The 17,366-nt window shown below is 39.2% G+C and overlaps 1 protein-coding gene across 1 annotated transcript; it reads right to left on the reverse strand.

Annotated features, from left to right (window-relative positions):
* Positions 1-1,033: 1,033 nt before the first annotated feature.
* Positions 1,034-12,911, reverse strand: LOC109468207. Its single transcript, XM_019766462.1, has 13 exons — positions 12,509-12,911; positions 9,279-9,395; positions 7,933-8,200; positions 5,961-6,112; positions 4,780-5,001; positions 4,457-4,645; positions 3,973-4,085; positions 3,816-3,860; positions 3,582-3,691; positions 3,202-3,389; positions 2,190-2,531; positions 1,944-2,076; positions 1,034-1,427 (listed from the first exon to the last, which is right to left on the reverse strand). The coding sequence occupies exons 1-13, from the start codon at positions 12,909-12,911 to the stop codon at positions 1,034-1,036; spliced, it is 2,676 nt and encodes an 891-aa protein (XP_019622021.1).
* Positions 12,912-17,366: the final 4,455 nt, after the last annotated feature.

Below are 17,366 nucleotides of genomic sequence, written 5' to 3' on the forward strand. Positions count from 1 at the left end.
CTTCTGATAGAGAACAACCAAGGGAGAAACTCGGTGTAGATCTTAGCAGGGTTCACCACCTTTCTAAACAAAACTCCTAAAAGAACAATGCATAGTTTGTCACACTATCCTCTGAAATAAGACAATCTGCCCCCTGATACGGAAAACGTAGAACTTGCTAATAGATTGTTACATAGTCTTCTGATGTGCAACAATATGCCTGCTTAAGGAAACTCGGTGTAGAAGCTAGCTGGTTACACGTTTGTTTAGAAACTAAACAGCCCAAAGGAATGAGAAAAAGGTTTGTTTCATTATTCTCTAAAACAAAACAATATTATCCTCACAGGGTGGAATGGTTCCTCCGATTGAAAACTTTGAATTTAAAAATCGAGGTACTTATTTCTGGTACGCGTTTATTTCGTCCAAGCGCATCAAATTAAAGTGTCCGGAGAAAATCATTCATAAAATCAAGTCAGTTCGGTCAAAATATATAATGATACGTAAATTGACATAAAGGCTCTGTCTAAAGAAACCAATCAAATGATGTGGAATATAAAATATCCATGAACAGATTTGCACAAAATCATGCCTGGTTTAAATACACAAGACTTTCCACACAAAAACAATTAAAATTCTTTGACGGTAGTCTATATCTATGACGCCACATTAGGAACTAAATTACCTATATAGGATCAATATCCTGAAAAAACAATACAGTGTGTTCAAAGACAAATCAAACTATTACTGGATGGTTTGCAAACTTTGAGTGTTATCCGTCACTCCTTTAGCGTAACTATATGAACTGAGAGAACAAGTCGACATGTAAAGAAACTGAAAAATAACATGACAAAGACTCATATCACTGCTATGTATATGATATAAAGTAGTTCCTATCGTAAGACAAGTTATGTCTGTCAATTTTCAAGTAGTACAGTTTTATTTGTCTTTAAACATTGTTTACCTCGATGTGTAACCTTCATTAACGGTACAGTGTGTTGTTATGTTTTGGTTTGGTTACACAGCAACTGCCTTTGAACACGTTTATGCCAGGCCGTTACTTGCTCAAATACATGGTGAAAGGAACGATTGCCACAATGCTGATGATGTAGATGACAAGGCAGAGCCTATCCAGGACCTTACCCAGCAGGGTGAAGTCGGACACCTCCTGCTCGTTCTTCATGGCCTCAGTCAGCTTCTCGGTTTGGTTATTAACTGCTTTCGTCAACTCCTTCACACAAGATATCAGCTCTGAAAAGCCAGGCGAACCGGCGGTCTCCGGCCCTGTAGGAAGCGTTGATGTCTGCCCGGTTCTCTCTGTGTCAATACCGGGTCTTCCCTCGTCGACCGCCGCCATGTCATCGGTTTGAAATGCGTAGTTGGTCAGCTCTATGCCGGCCTCTCCATCGGCAGCACGATTCTCCTCTGTTAGATCACCCAACAGCAGAATCCTTGATAAAAAGCAATGATAATCGGCATGAATAAAATGACGTCAATTAGCATTGAACTGTTAGTACGGAAATTCATCTGAGTTGGTAAATTGCAACATGATAAATTATCTGTTTGATGAACTGTTCAACCAAAGAACTTAACGCACCAAAATTTTCCGCCAAATCTCAGCTTTTGATGAGTTACACTCTTTTGAGATAAATACCTTTTTTTCTCATTTAGAATTTTACTGCTGTTCATATCAATAAATTTATTGTGATGAATTATTAGCAATGTACCTGGTTTAATTTAAGATAAGCTTATCTTAGATAAGATATACTGAGCCACAACTTACCAACAGAGAAATTTGACCCAATGCTGGTAATGAACTCATTGTATAAAGCAATAAAATTATTAAGAACGATTGTAGAACAATACATTTATCAATGATGCAGGATACCTAACGTATTAGAGAATTTAAATTTTAGAGTTCAAACAGAAATATATGAAACCAAACTGTTGCAACGAAAAGTTGGTACTTTGAAACGTAGCGAAGAAAAATAATCTTCGTCGCCGGAGACAGGCTGCCCTCCCGGTCGTAAATGACGATGATGGCCAGAGTGAAGAACAGGAATAATCCCATCAGTCCCATCCAAAGGATGATCAACGTAGCTGTAACATTAGAAATTGTAAACAATTATCAAATTGCTGAATGAGTTATATATCAAAAGAACGCCATAATTATGAACAGATGTTTTTTTAAAACCAATATCTAAATTTCTCACCGAAAAGTGGCAGTGCACCCTTGACAGGAAGTACATCTGTCACAAAAACGAGAGACACGACCATGGATAGTAGAATGGTCACTCCAAACGCGATTCGGTCGCCCCTGTCTAAGGGCATGATGAATGTGATGTTCATCAGTACCACCAGGATGACGCAGGGTCCTACAGTAGTGGCGATGTGGAACAGCGGGATCCTCGACAGATGAACAGCAAGGCACGCTTCCTCGTTTCCTTTCGCAAAGATTTTATCCTTTCGGTACCATTCACCCTCCGTTGTTTCAGTAGAGTAAGAATTGCACGGACCGTTTCCCATGTCGGCTGCAAGACTTCCCCCTCGGCATTCTATGTTCAACATAGATTATTAAAAAAAATTATAACTTAATCAATTGCCAACAGAACAACATGAGCCAGATGTAAATCATTTTGAATCGCTGTTAAAGACGGCGCAATTTCAACACATGGTTACTGCGGTGGCAAAATTGCTCTTAAATGGATCATTTTTTTTTATTTATTCTTTATTCAAACAGTGGTCAGCATAGCAGCAGTACGTAAGAAATGTGCTCAAAGATTACGTTTAGCTACAACGAACGATCTCCTTGTTTTTTTAAATGTCTTGCTTTTTTGTTTACCAATGCAAAACTTGTACTTATTGTATCTTCCTTTTACAAAATATTGCCACAGTGCTCAAATTTGGCCCAACCGGATTTAAAACCCAAGTAATGTTTGAGGTAGTTAGGTGTTTGATTTGCAGTTTTCCGCGTCAACCCAAGAGTTAACTTGGGTTTCCAGTTATCACTTGGGTACATCCGAACAGAAATCACCTCATCAAAATATGTTATAGATGCTTTTGAGGCCCGCCCCCTGTAACTCAACAGCCACTTATCGTAGAGCCGCTATATTTTAGAGAATAATGTTAATTTAACAACCGACCGCCGTGTGAATACAGGTTTTAAAGAGCGGATTCGACCTGATATGGACGTAAGCTACAAATTATTGCGAAAAATAGCCTTACGGATAGTTTGCGCGATTGCTGTGGCGGCAGAAAAACAGATGTTGCATTCCATGGTGTCTGCAGGAAAGAAGAAGGGGTCTGCATCGCACACGGTTGTAGTCAGAGTTTCTACCCTCCATTCTATCAGACCATTGCTGCTCACTCGGACCGGTACGTCGTTTTCTAGGCCTTTGTAGACCGGATCGGCACTGCAAAGTAAACAGCAACTTAAGACATTTGTCTTATTCTGCTACACAATGGATGAGAGTGCATGTTGTCTAGCATTGAGAATCTTGGTTCATATTAGGAAATGTTGTTTAATAATCTTTCCGATGAAGGAAATCCGATTGATACATTAATTACTTTGAAGTTGGTTAATAAGTGAAGAAGGTACAACGTACTTTCTTTTTAGAGTCAATGTTGGTGTCCAAATTATGTTGCCGGGAACGCTGAGCGTGGTGACGTTATCGTAGTATTTCGGATCCCAACTCAGTCGGCTGTCCTGCCATGCCTGACCAAAAAAAAAGACTAATAAAAAAAACATTGCGCAAAAATGACAAATGATATGGAAAAGGCTATGACGTTACGGCAGTTTTACAGGTTTACTTAAGATATCAATAGTAATGCCAACTTACAAAACGGATGACCACAGACGCAACAAGTTGCTCCTTCTTTTCATCCTGAAAATAAAAGTTACAATGCTACTCTCAACGTAATTTTATAGTGGAACATAAATAATAATCATAAATCATAGCTAGGGTACGTAATCTGTTACAGATAAAAAGTACTTACCAAGTCGACAAGCTGTTCCACAGATCCAATGAAGTAGATGATAACATTCTCAGGTGACAGACCTGCACTGGGAATCTTCAGTAGATCATTGTGCAGCCTTTGCCTATGATTCACTGCAGGAAAATACATTTTTGTGCGTAAAAGTTATGATCAAGATAATCAATAAGCCTAAACTGGTAAATTCTAGGATAACTAATAAGGCTAATTAGTAACGTTTAGATTACTCATGACATTTTGTTTGGATTTAGTTATTTTTATTATGTGATAATAACTGTTTTCTTATAATAATGTACCGGTTCTCATTGTATTATGTGAGATTTTAGCGTTCATTTCGAAAGAAACCGGCAAGTCTAGGTAATCTTTTTGCTCTTTGTGTTTACTTGTCTCGAAAATATCAACATCGCTCAGGAATATTACCCACAGTAAAACAGTTAGAAGCTGTGTATGATGCTCATGTTGCAAATATTGATGTTTTAAGAATCACCTGAACAACTGGGCTTTTCATATTGCCAATTTCCTCCTTTAATACACCTCACTTCACTAGTGTAACCGGACTTCAGTGTGTATCCTTCGTTGCACGTGTACGTGACCTTTTCTCCTACGTAGTAGAACCTCTTGCTGGGGCTTTTCTTGCCGTAGTTTGGAGGACCTCTGTCCCAACAGCCTTCAGCATCTGGTGTAAAGTTAGATATAACACGCAGTGGGAAAAAATAGTATACTGACTTAGCTATCACAAAAATTAAACCAAGCAACTGTCGAATGGATTGAGAAAGCAAGAAATAACTATTTACTTTCAGGACAACTTACTACACGGTATAACGTCACATTCCTCCTGGCTACCATCTTCAGTCAAACAAAAAGGCCGATCTAGACTCGCAGGGTTGCGACAGTAGTTGTTATCCAGGTTTGCCCAGGGGAATTCTGTCTTGTAGTAATCAGCTTGGGCAACTGACCAATCCACACAATCTGCCCCGGATGTAGTTTTACTCCATGTGCCGCGGTAGTTTATGCCGTTGCCATGGTAACAGACTGAGAAAGACAAACGAAGACAAAAATGCATTTGTCAAATTATAGAGTAGCCTATTTCGTCAGTCTTACAAGACCATGAAAGTACTTAATCTACTACACCATGTACTTATTTTTGGCGACGCCTTTGGGGCGGAGGCATTTGTGTAAGTACTACGATCGCTTTGAAAGAATTTAAAAAATTGCACGAATGCATTCCCCAGGGAATTGGTTTGGAGGAAACCTTCGGCCATGTGGTTTTTGGATCAAGCAGGTAACTTACACGGGGTGCCCACGTGCCACCCATCCAGATGCTTGGCATGATTAATTACTGGTCATCAGTCTTCTCCCCACACCATGGACAGAGAGCACAGCTGTCTTTGGCCAAAGACCATATTCAAACAGGTCACAGAGAGAGAAGAAATTATCCGTCCTTTTGGAACCCACAAAGGTAAAAAAAGTCAAAGGAGTAACAACTTCAGACCAGACATAAAATCCAGTCTCTTGTGAAGTGGAGGATGGTTTTAAGTTTGGTTCTAGCGGGAACTCGACCAAAGTAAGTAAGTATGTCATCATAAAATCTATATTGCTGGGGAAGAACGGCTAATTCCTCCTATACGTGTATTTGGTATATTGCCCCACACCTCCTCCACCCAGCCTGTAAATTTCACTACGTGCATGTCTTTATAACATAGGGAAATATGTTTTTCTGATAATTGTAATGTAGATTGCTAGCTCCACCACATGAAATAATATATATCATTCAGTCGTCGCCTTGGCAATGATTTTTATTGCCTCAGCCTTGTTGGTTTTGCGCTTGAAGCGTCTCAGTTCTGATGCGATTGCTTATATGTCAATTTACGTTATGATAATCTTCTGATCATAAAATTAATATACAGATCAAAGACAAGTTAAAATCCGAGTTACTTATGAACAAGACTAGAAGACCATTTCTATCGAAAAGAACATTTTCCCTTTTTTACCTTCGCTTCCCTTCTTGGCTAATTTCGGATTCCAACAATTGTGATGAGATGAAGGAAACAAGCTGCATCGTGGCAGCAGGTCCTTTATCCAGCCATCAGCCATGTTGAGAACTTCTTCACACCATGAGCGGCATGGTACCAGCTGGGTTCCCCTAAGAAACATACGCAGATTCATTAGAAAGTATCCCCTTTAGAAGATTGTGTTTTTTTTTAACTAAACAACATGTTTCTTAATATGTTTCTTGACCCTATCTATGCAGGGGGGGGGGTTAAAAGTACCGGGCCCAACTTTAATGCACTAGGTTAACGTCTGAAAGGCTTGCGCTAGACCACTAGACTTGGTGACTGTTCCTAAAAAAATATGAAAAAAAAAACATTTTCGTATCAGTGACAAATAGATCAGGTATATCGCAGCTATTTTCCCTTAATTTACATTTCATCACTACTTCGATTTATTTTTACATAAGGCCACACCAATTTAATTTCTTGGTTAACGGATTCGCCGCTTCATTTTTTTCTGTTTTGCAAATAAAAATAAAAATCCAGAATCAACTGCAAAATGCTCATATTTTGCCCTGAACAGTTAAAAACAGTCCTTTTTATCCTTAGTTGTTACAGTTATTCCATCTTTCAATACAATGGTATCATTAAATGTTCAAAATTCATTGTTTAAATTTTGAACCAGCCTGGTATGTTGACTTCATGGCTCCTTTCGTAACATTTTGGGCCATAATAGATGCCTATGCCTGTTTTTATTTTTTTTTCGCCCGCCCGCCCCATTATTTTTCTGAAAAAATCCGTTAACCAAGAAATTAAATTGGTGTGGCCTAAAAGGTCAATTTAAACCTGTTTAGTCCATTTCCATTGTTTGTTTTAAGGTTTATCTTGAAAAAAAAGAGTATTTTCCAAAATTCAAGATAACCATCGGAGATGGCGGATTGGTTTAATATGCATGACGTATGAAGTTTGGTATGAAGAATAAAGGAGTTTTCTTTTTACTCAACGAGAGTTTCTCATCTAACTGACGTTTCGGTGTCTCAGAGCTTCTGATTGGATTTCTGCTTCTTGCCGCTATATGTAGCCCTGTAGACCCGGTATTACACCTGCAAGATCTTAGCTTTAATTTGGTACGGGTGTGCTTTATATATATATATACTCTTTGTAACTTTCGATATACATCCCTTTAAAATTGTATGATTTTGGACTACTTTAGGCCCAAAATATACTGCACAGTGGGGTGTGACTAACTAGAAAGGAGTGAAGAGCAACAAATAATCGGCTTGCAGCTTTTTTAAGCATGGTAAGATGCGTTGATCTAGCTGATTGGTTAATGAGTTATTTAGGTCACTGATGAATCTGAAATGAAATGCATTGTTTTCTTTGTGCTTCTCACGGTTGTGAGAATTAGACACAGAGTAGCATGGGTCCTACTAAAAGTGAGAAATTGTACTTATGGCGGGGCTTTTTTTAAAAGCACTGTTTGCGGATATCGAGAACACGTTTAGTAAAAAGCATTATATTAAGGTTTAAGTACTTTATCAATCAATAATCCGCGGGCAACAGGTCCCACCAGGTTGATCTATCATCGACACAGACCCTCCAGTCGTCTGTACTTTATGGGGTGTCCGAAAACACCTTATGTAGAAAATCATAGAAATTTCGATCTTACCAAAAAGCACTGTGGGGACTACATAAAACATTTCCTTTCGAAGAGCACCACATTATGAAAAGGTGAAAACGAAACAGTTCATTTTGGAACGAGGAAGAATATGGACTGAAATATAATCAAATTACTCCAGAGCAAATGTCTTCCTTTCTAGTTGAATCTTATCATTCGATTCAGGTGACCGTATTCGTTACAATTTTCGAATTATTGAGTGACATCACGTGTCTTTGATAACATGCCATGTTCCAAAATATTAACTGAAATTGTAACTCAAAATCACCGTGATGGCGTTTTTTTTCCACTTACATGCATTCGTATGAGGTCATGTTGGCTGCATTCTGAATTGAATAGCAGATAGTCTTGTTCTCTTCCGAGACATTGCATTGTGGGAAAATGACGGTCGATATGAATGTCTTAATCTCGGGATGGTATTTTCCGGGGAAGATATACGAACTGTTGAGCAGCTCCACGACAGAGGAATTCTGTATCTCCTCAAAGGTCGTCTGGCCTAGCTGATTTGGCAGCATTGAAAGTCGGCTGTTGACGTCAAAATACCCAGGGATTGCCAGGCACACTGATGGTTAAAAACATTAATGAATAAATAAAATGCCTTTATTAAACGTTTAAGATCTTACAAGCTTAGTACATGTTATGAAATAACAGGGAAAAGAATACAGAAATAACACTTAAACTATATATACTAATGTGGTCTACGATATACATGTTCAACTTCTCACTTCTTGATGCAGTTGTAGATGTACAAGCATATGCAGCTAATGCTACATGGTTTGTAAAGTTTCATAAGGAATGCGAATTTTCCAAAGTAATAGATAAGAGCACGGTTTTAGGCTGAATACGTGGATATGGAACTGCTTCACCCACTAACCGTGCTCTATCTAACTTAGAGCACTTCTAGGTCCCCGAAATGGATCAACTTCATCCACTAGTACTTGATTTTGCTTTATAAATTTTTGTTGTGTTTCACTTATTGTCTCCTATCAAGGAGTTGTTTGGCTGTGTCTCTTGCCTGATTGACGACCGCTAGGCTGCTTTGTGAATATAATCACTGGAAATTCAGGCTCCCGGTAGGCTGAGGGGACCTAGCAGTGCTCCAACAGAGCTGAGGGGACCTACCAGTGCTCAATCATTTTATTTCCAGTGCTTGCAATAATGGCAAGACGGCAGGCAGTCTGAATTAAATATAACTACAGCAATCGGTCAAACGGTCAAACCATTGAACACATCTGCACAATTATCATCTGGACACCCTTTTTGGTGGTTCTTTGATTATATTTTGCTATGGACCCAAACGTCAATAGCCATATCTGCAGTGGCCACTCATCCATCTGTGTTAAGTCATTTACCATAGACAGGTTTAAATCCTTTAATCCTGAATGCAGAGTTGTTGAATAATAGAGATAGTTCGTAAAAGACTAAGTTTCCTTCAACAAATCATAGTCTTGTTAATGTTCATTCATCTCCCATGGCCAAGTGATAACTACCCTACACTTCTACTTTTCATTAGAAATTACCACCTACCGTGTCGTTATTTTATTTAGTAGTTGGATGGCTACAATTTTTACAAGGAATACTGATAGACGATCAACTGCAAGTAAATATGACCACTACATGACCTGATGAAAGAGACTTACCACATCCCTCCTCATCACTCCCGTCCGTGCAGTCCGCGATCCCGTCACAACGCTTCCATGACAGGATACAGGCAAGTCCGTGTCCACAGCGGAAATGTCCGAAAGAGCAGCTGATTGCTTTACATGTGAACAGTTTTAAAAAATTGTCATTAAGGGTTTTAAATTGATTCTACTATCTGACAACGCGTACGCCACTCGGCAAAGGCATATACATGTGTGATCTGGCATATATGCAAGGTCATCTCACTACCAAAATGTTTTTCCTTATTTTTCTTATTTTCCTATGTTAAGAAATATTTTCTTGTAAGGGGGATATTCAAGAAAATTCAAGAAACATTCTTTAAAGTTTTGTATGTTGATTCTTACACGAATAATTTTATTCTTTTTTTTTCTTAAGAAAAATATTTCTAGTACCATACTCACCAACAATCTTAAGAATTTTAAATTTTTTTTGCTACAGGAACAGTTAGCTCTTAGTTCAAGAAATCTTTTCTTGTGTGCAGAATAGTTATCTTGCTTCAAGAACAGTAATCTCTTAGTTCAAGAAATCGTTTCTTGTGGACAGAATCGTATTCTTGCTACGGAAATTCTTTAATTTCTTGTTTAAAGAATAATTTTCTTGCTACAAGATACCCTTCTTTGTACAAGAAAAAACAAGAAAAATAATTTTTGGTAGTGCTATATGTAATATAAAAGTGTCTATTGTTGCTGAACAGGGTATTTAGTTACGACCTTCCACTGAATACACACAGGGGCCGAGCGATGCCCGCCATTGCACGACGGAAAAGTACGTATACGGGGCATGAATTTTTGGTACGGCCAGCATTGTAACAGGTACGGCTTGAAAGTCACTTGGTAGTGGTTTAAAGAAAATCATAGCGTTATGATATAATATAAATAAATAACTGTTCCCCAAATCAATAAGGAAATAAGAGGAATTTTTGAGTCATGAATCATGTGGACTCACTGAATTACGGTTAATATCTTGGAGTTGGAAAAAAAGTTTATTTTATGATAAAGATATGTTTTTTGGACGCCTATCAAACTCGTACCTGGGAATTTGTGCCTTGACTGCTAAAGATGCTGGCCGTACACGGAATTTCCGGCCGTAGCTGCTAAAATTTCAAGCTGTACCCAGAAATTCTAGTTTTGATGGAAAACAGTTTAAATTTGTATATTGTAAGCTTTGTGGTTCTATCGCGAGCCATTCGGACGCTATCCGACATGAAAGTTGGCGCGGGGACGAGTCCCCATGTCATTGAATTTGACCTTTTGTGTTGGTCGTTTTTGTTGTTAACAGGATAATTCGAAAATCTGCAAATGGATGTTCACGATTTTTTGGGAGCAAGTTACCGTTGATGATAGCAAGGTCAATTTTGAAAATGGGCGTCGTGGGAGGTCCGTACGTTGCTTTAGTGGGCTTTTGATGATTGTTGGTTAGTTTGTCAGTATTTTAAGTTGTGGAAAAGCAATGTTCTTGTTTTTTTTTTAATTGTGTGTAGGTCAAGGGGTTTAGATTAAGGCTTTAAAGTTTGGAGTCTCTAGTAGGTTGTGGGTTAGTACAGTGGGACATTTTGTGTGAACATTTTAAATGCAGGCCAAGGTTGGCTCCTTCTCGTTTTATGTAACGCCACTACAAATGTAGGTTAAAATAACAACTTACAGGCAGGGAGCTGTCAACAGTGGCTTTACCTGCCAACGCCGCAAGCTTAACCGCTGCTAATTGACACCTCGGTGTCCTCAGAGTGCCGCATATCTGGTTTTGGGGTATTTCCTGCAAAGTTGGCCTCGAAACATTTATGCATTTGTGTTATTTGTGCATATGTTACTGTGATGCAAACATGATTTGAACCACATTAAGATCACAAGTTTGGTATCTATCGGGCAAAAAGACTCTACATTTTTGGTAGTGTACTGTACGATCTAGTTTCCTTTGAAGTTTTGTCTTTTGATGGCACCAGGATATTCCCAAGTGTGTGAGTGGGTATGAAGCAGGTCTTGAAACCGTACTTGTTAGAGATTCTCCGAAGGGCCCCTTGGAATATGGTAATACTATTACTCCTTTCTTTGGTTTGTAGAAGAGGACTGATTCTTTGTGGTATTATCTGTAGATAAAGTTTTGGGTGTTACCCAATCGACGTTACCACGCTGTTTTTAATGCCCGAATAACGTGGTTCCTTTTTATTCGCTTTATCTTGAGATGGAATATTTTTCCAACACCGATCTCATGGCCTAAGGGATGATTCGAGGTGACATTTGAGTAGTGGACTTTGTGAGTTTTGCCTCTTGTATATGTTTATCTAAAGTGAACCATCTTCCTGTGTGACTGTTATTGTGTTCAGGAGGGAGGGACTTGTTTAGATTCGAAGGTGATCTTTATGTCAGCATCTAGACTGTTAAAATGTTGAACTTACCATTGTACACCTTCTTAAAGAAGGTGTGCCTATCGTCCACGTATCTGTACCCCTATAAGGGTGGGTAGGGGCACTGTTAATCGCTATCTAATCACTTGAATTGTTCAAGATGTTATAGATAAAGTACAATTGGGGCACTGGGGACCCCATCGCTGATCCATTAACTTGTTTGCAGAAAATTGCCATCGTAAACAAAGTCAAGTCAAGACACATCCAGTACATCCGGTTGGGATTTTAAGTTGTGCGTTGTGAGAGGGTGATTGACTGTAAGTCTGTCAAGCATAACTTTTTTTACCTTGTCAACTGAAACAGAAAACAACGTGCTCTGAAAACTAGATTCCTAAAACACCAACGTCCTAGCTCTCTTAACTCAGAGGTTTTATCAACATTTATCATATTGAATCTCCGGGACACTTAGTAACTTTTAATTCTAAGGGATCAAAATCTTTGATTCTGAACCGGATTTCTTTGCAAGAGGAGTATAATAGAAGCCGGTCTACATTAATGCGCACAGACGTAACATGCACAGAGGTTGAATTCCGTGAACTAGGTTGATGGAGTCAGCCAAAAATTTGGGAAAATCCTAATTCATTCTAGTGTTGGAAATAAAGTTTGGTCTTTCATTCACATTTAAGAAAGATTAACATCAACATAAACTTTTGAATCCAAAGTAAAAAAAAAAAAACATGAACACAATATCACCTTGCCACACAGTAATTTTTCCTTTATCATTATACTGAATCCATTACGTTAAGTTAAAAACATACTTATTAATTTGTTATTGATATTAATTGTATAAAATGCTATTTGGCATACCTTCATTCACCTGGCAGATAAACTTGTAAGTTGAGGAGCACGCTGCGTCGTTCCAGCCTGAACCATAGTAGTTCGCACAGTTTTCTCCCTCGTTACCGTTGGGTTCCCCCAGCTGCCAGCGGTCCCAGTCAGTAGTTATGTCGTGTTGAGTCCCGTCTTCCCACACCCACTCACCCTCATTGTTCTGGTCATTTAGGCCAAACCAGAAAAGTGAGATTTTATTCACGGCGTCCTTCAGCTCTCTCACGAAGTTGTCCACGTCTCTGTCCTTCGGCATGGCGAGGAGCCCGCCGTCCGCTGCACACACCTGTCTGGCCTGACTGTAGGATTTGTCTTGGTTGTACGCCTTGAAGCATGCACCCCCGAAGGCAGTGTAGCCAGAGGGACAACCTGTGGAAAACATAATACCCTTGATGATGCTAGTATGCATTACAAGGTTTTAAATATCATCTTAGAGTGCTCTGTTTCATCAGAAACATATTGATTCGCAGAAAAGTGATAATACTAGTAGAGTAGACAAAATGTTGATGAAAAATTCTTTCATAAACTTAACAAGAAGCCATAGTTGACAATTCTCCGTGAAGTATGATATATTGCAACAAAAAGAAGTAGCCATTGGCGACAATTCTCTGTGAAGTGTGATAAATCGAACAAAGAAAAACTGTTTAAACGCGCGTCGGCTCAGTCATCTTAAGACGCAACAACCAATCAGAGATGCGAAATGCCGACACGTGACGCGGGATTTGCATACAGTCTAAACAACGGGGAAGGGCGCGCGATGCCCGAAATATTTTTGCGTTAATATTCAGCGCCGTGTTTCAAGAGATTAATACCGGGAAACAATTTCTTTTCTTGTTTTGAACGCATAAACATGCATTTACGCTAATCTAGTATGATTCAGGGTTACTTTTTTTTTACCTGCCATGGCCAGATTATCTAAAGATGTGTGTATTGTGTGTACAATCTACAGAAAGAGAAATGTACATCAGGTCCTATCATCCGATTTTCACGTTTCGGTTTTTTGGACTCGGTTCATGAACGTATTTTGGTTTGGCTCCTGGAATGTGCGAAAAAAATGACTCCCGGGACTGTCTACAGGGAACACTCGCACATTCGCGGTGTATCAGGACAGCGCGACTGGTCGGCATTAGCGCAGTCCCTGTAATTAGTAACAGTTGCACATCAATCCGGCCGAAAGCATGATTGTGTAACACAGGCTACTTCTTCATATACCGGCTCATACTACACGACGCCTTTACAACTAGCAAATCATAAATTTCCCGATCTACTAGTACTGTATGTGCGGTTTACCAGCCCCAGACCACATCCGACCACGAGGCAGAACACATTGATGGGTTGCTTAAAAATATTGTCCATGTTTACAAAGAGCTGCTCCACCAACACTATGGAGCGGCCCAACCCAAAAATATTGGCCATGTGTCGTTGCTAGGACGACCGGCCAGTTGCTACGTGACTAAATACACGCCGCCACTAGGTCGCCACACCCGACCAGTTTGAAATCGATAGGATTACGTCATCGGTATTAACATTTCCTAATGTTGACCTCTGACCACCCCACATTTCCGCCCCATCAGCCCCGCCGCGACTTACTACCGGTGACATAAACGGACGACAACATTTCAACGACATGGGGATGTTTCGAAAATAACCATTTACTCCGATATCAAAACAGCTACGGTAAAAATAAAAAGACGTGCATCATCCCGGACATAATGCCACACCACATGCGAAATTACACAAAAATGCGACGTACGGAAGAATGCGTTTTGGCTGCGAACATCTTCCAAAAAACTTGGCATCTCTTAACCATGGGCAAAAACATCTGGAACCACTTATCAAAACCAGCCCGTATCTGCATGAAGTTCCACCCCCCCACTGCTATTCCAAACAACGCGTTTTTCTGGACCATTCCATTTCGCCTCGTAATTGTAGGGGTGCGTCTGCAATATTACATTGACCGCGAAAGCTGCAACGGCAAAAATACACATTCGTGCATCAACACGGGCATGCCCAAAGACGGCGTATAAAATTGCGTGCCGATTACACAAAGAGAACCCAGTGTTTTGACTGCGAACACGAAAAATCAGCCGATCACAACACTCCGTCCGGAGGTCCTGACCTCCTTCACGGAGTAACAAGAGTTCAGAGATCTCATACCTACATGAAATACAGGCTTGATATGTAAATATAAATTCCTTCTTTAATTACGCAAATGACCTCTGCATTAACATAATATATGCATCTTGATCTTAACTTTTCATTAACTTACAGATGTCCCAAGTATGACATTGCCATCATTCACCATTTAGAAATCATAGAATTTTTGCATTAATTATGCTAATTAGGTCATCGTTTGCAAAATTAGTATCTATCGATGTTCCATCTGCCATAGATTACATACATTACTTGAATGAAAGTACTATAATGTAAAACACTGTAATAATAGAATTTCCTCATTAATCATGCAAATAAAGTCCTCATTTGCATAATTTGCATTTTATTTTGTACATCTCTCTCTCAGCTACCTACACACCAAAAATAATGAAAATACGTTGTTCCTATCTGGACTTATTGGCTTTTAAAAATTTCACCCGAAGGTCCCCTGCAGTTCCAGAACAAGCTGCTAGGGGAACAAAACCCACACCACTTATTCCTGACAGGAAAATCTGTCTGTCACCAAATATTCAAGACCATAGCATGTTCAGGACAGATGCAAAAACTGGAAATTTTGCTGCAGTACTAAGGTCATTCACCAGGAGGCTCATATTTGACCTTGACCTTTGTCTTCCTAAGACTTACCAACGTACCAAATATCATCACAATCCATAAAGGCGTTATGAAGTTATGCTGACTACAATGTGCGGAAACACAAACACACACACACACACACAGGCAGACAGACACACAGACAGACACACACACAGAAAGACGCGCTAAAAACAATACCTCAATTTTACATGGAGGTAATTACCATAGAATATGTAAATTGATAAGATGAATTACTATAGCATATACTTAGCTAATGATTACCTGCTTCGATTTTAAGACGCCCCACTATACGATATTTTACTCACATGTCAGACCATCTTCCTGCAGTTCCCAGGAATCCCGGCAGGCGCACGTCCTTCCTCCCGGATGCGCAAGGCACAGCTCCTTACATCCTCCATTGGATGACGAACAGGCTGACGTACAGATACATAAGCAAGTTAAGATTCCGAGTATAAATTTGCACAAACTTGTGCTGAGGTAGCCATGTGACAAGTACCAGGTAACATCGAATGCAATGTGATAATGGTGTGGTTTTTTAAAGTGATAACAACTGGATTTTATACCCTAAATAATTTCATCAGTCACTGATCAAAGCAGGGCAGTTAAAGACAGCCTTTTCACTGTCAGTTCCTGAGCCGATTAAGAAATTATTTAAGAAAATCACTGAACTCCAGACTTTGTGTTTAGTTTTGTCTTAGGTATTGTTATTATATTTGAATTATAGAAGAGGAAACATGTGCCAGATTTTAATAGTTCAGAACATTACAGATCAATCTACCTCGAATCTGACGTTTCTTGAAAATGGAGTGTTGCTGTTGAACTCCAAGGGGACGAGGGGGAATCAACTACCCGAATATTCTTAGCGCTCAAATCCGATGCAAATGGGCAGGCGGGACAGTTAGTGCACACATATTAAAACAAGAATCCCGAGATCTCATACCTCCATAAAATATGTAGAGTTTATGTAATTTTTTTATGTAATTACCATGATCTAGTTAGATTGATTGTTTTTTAAACTTAAATTACAATATTTTGCTGGTGAGAGTCCTTCCTTTTGGCAACATTTCAGGTCAACATGTCCTCATTAGTTATGCAAATGACCTCTATATTAACATATTATATGCATAGTGATGTAAACCTTTCAATAACTTACACATGCCACAGGCATGAAATTCCAATCACACAGGAAGTAAGAAATCACATAATTTTTAAATTAATTATCTGAAGTCTTCTTTGCATCATTTGCATTTGATTGTGTACATCTCTTTAAGCTACCTACAAGCTACCTACATCAAAAATAATTATAAAAATACGTTTCTTTTCAGACTTATACACTTTCAAAGATTTCTCCAGAAACTCCCCTGCAGTTCCTGAACAAGCTGGTAGGGGGACAAAATCCACACCACTTATTCCTGACAGGAAAAGCTACCTGTCACCAAAAATCCAAGACCAAATCATTTTTAGGAAAAAAGACACAAAAATCGGACGTACTGCTGCAGTACCAAGGTCAGCCACCAGGAGGCCAATATTTAATCTTGACCTTTGGCTTTCTACCAACACACCAAATATCATCACAGTACATAAATGCGTTCTGAAGCTATGCTGACTACAAATGTGCGGAAACATTCGATCTTTGTCTTACGGTAACAGTATTACAGTTCCATATGTTGACACGTTCTAACATTTATTTATATTTATTAAGTGAATTCATTCTTCGTTGAAAATTGGCCATGTCATCAACAGATCTCATGTACTCATCTCCGACTAAATTAAATGCGGTCATACAATGTTTCAGTCATACGATCATGTCACGCTTTTTACAAAACATAAAAAAAAAACATTCAGATCCGTCAAGCCAAGACCCTGACAACTAAGGTCACTTCTTTACAAAAGATATCAAAGCAGAATATTTGGCTGCAGTACCCTAACAAGCTGCCGGGTATCTCCCAAAACCTGCTCATTGCGATTTCTTATTAACACATGTCCATACACCAAATACCAAGAGAATCCATCCTAGCCTTCTCGAGTTATTGTATTGACACAGAAACAGACACACGATCGCTAATGA

This window comes from Branchiostoma belcheri, unplaced genomic scaffold (assembly GCF_001625305.1).
Source record: "Branchiostoma belcheri isolate BF01 breed outbred unplaced genomic scaffold, Haploidv18h27 scaffold195, whole genome shotgun sequence".
Classification (NCBI taxonomy): domain Eukaryota; kingdom Metazoa; phylum Chordata; class Leptocardii; order Amphioxiformes; family Branchiostomatidae; genus Branchiostoma; species Branchiostoma belcheri.

Coding starts and splice junctions, on each gene's coding strand:
- LOC109468207 (XM_019766462.1), bottom strand. CDS start 12,911: ATGTTTTCCACAGGTTGTCCCTCTGGCTACACTGCCTTCGGGGGTGCA. Junction 6,113..7,932: donor ATGACCTCATACGAATGCAT/GTAAGTGGAAAA, acceptor TATGTTTCTTAG/GGGAACCCAGCTGGTACCAT. Junction 5,002..5,960: donor AGCCAAGAAGGGAAGCGAAG/GTAAAAAAGGGA, acceptor TGTCTTTCTCAG/TCTGTTACCATGGCAACGGC.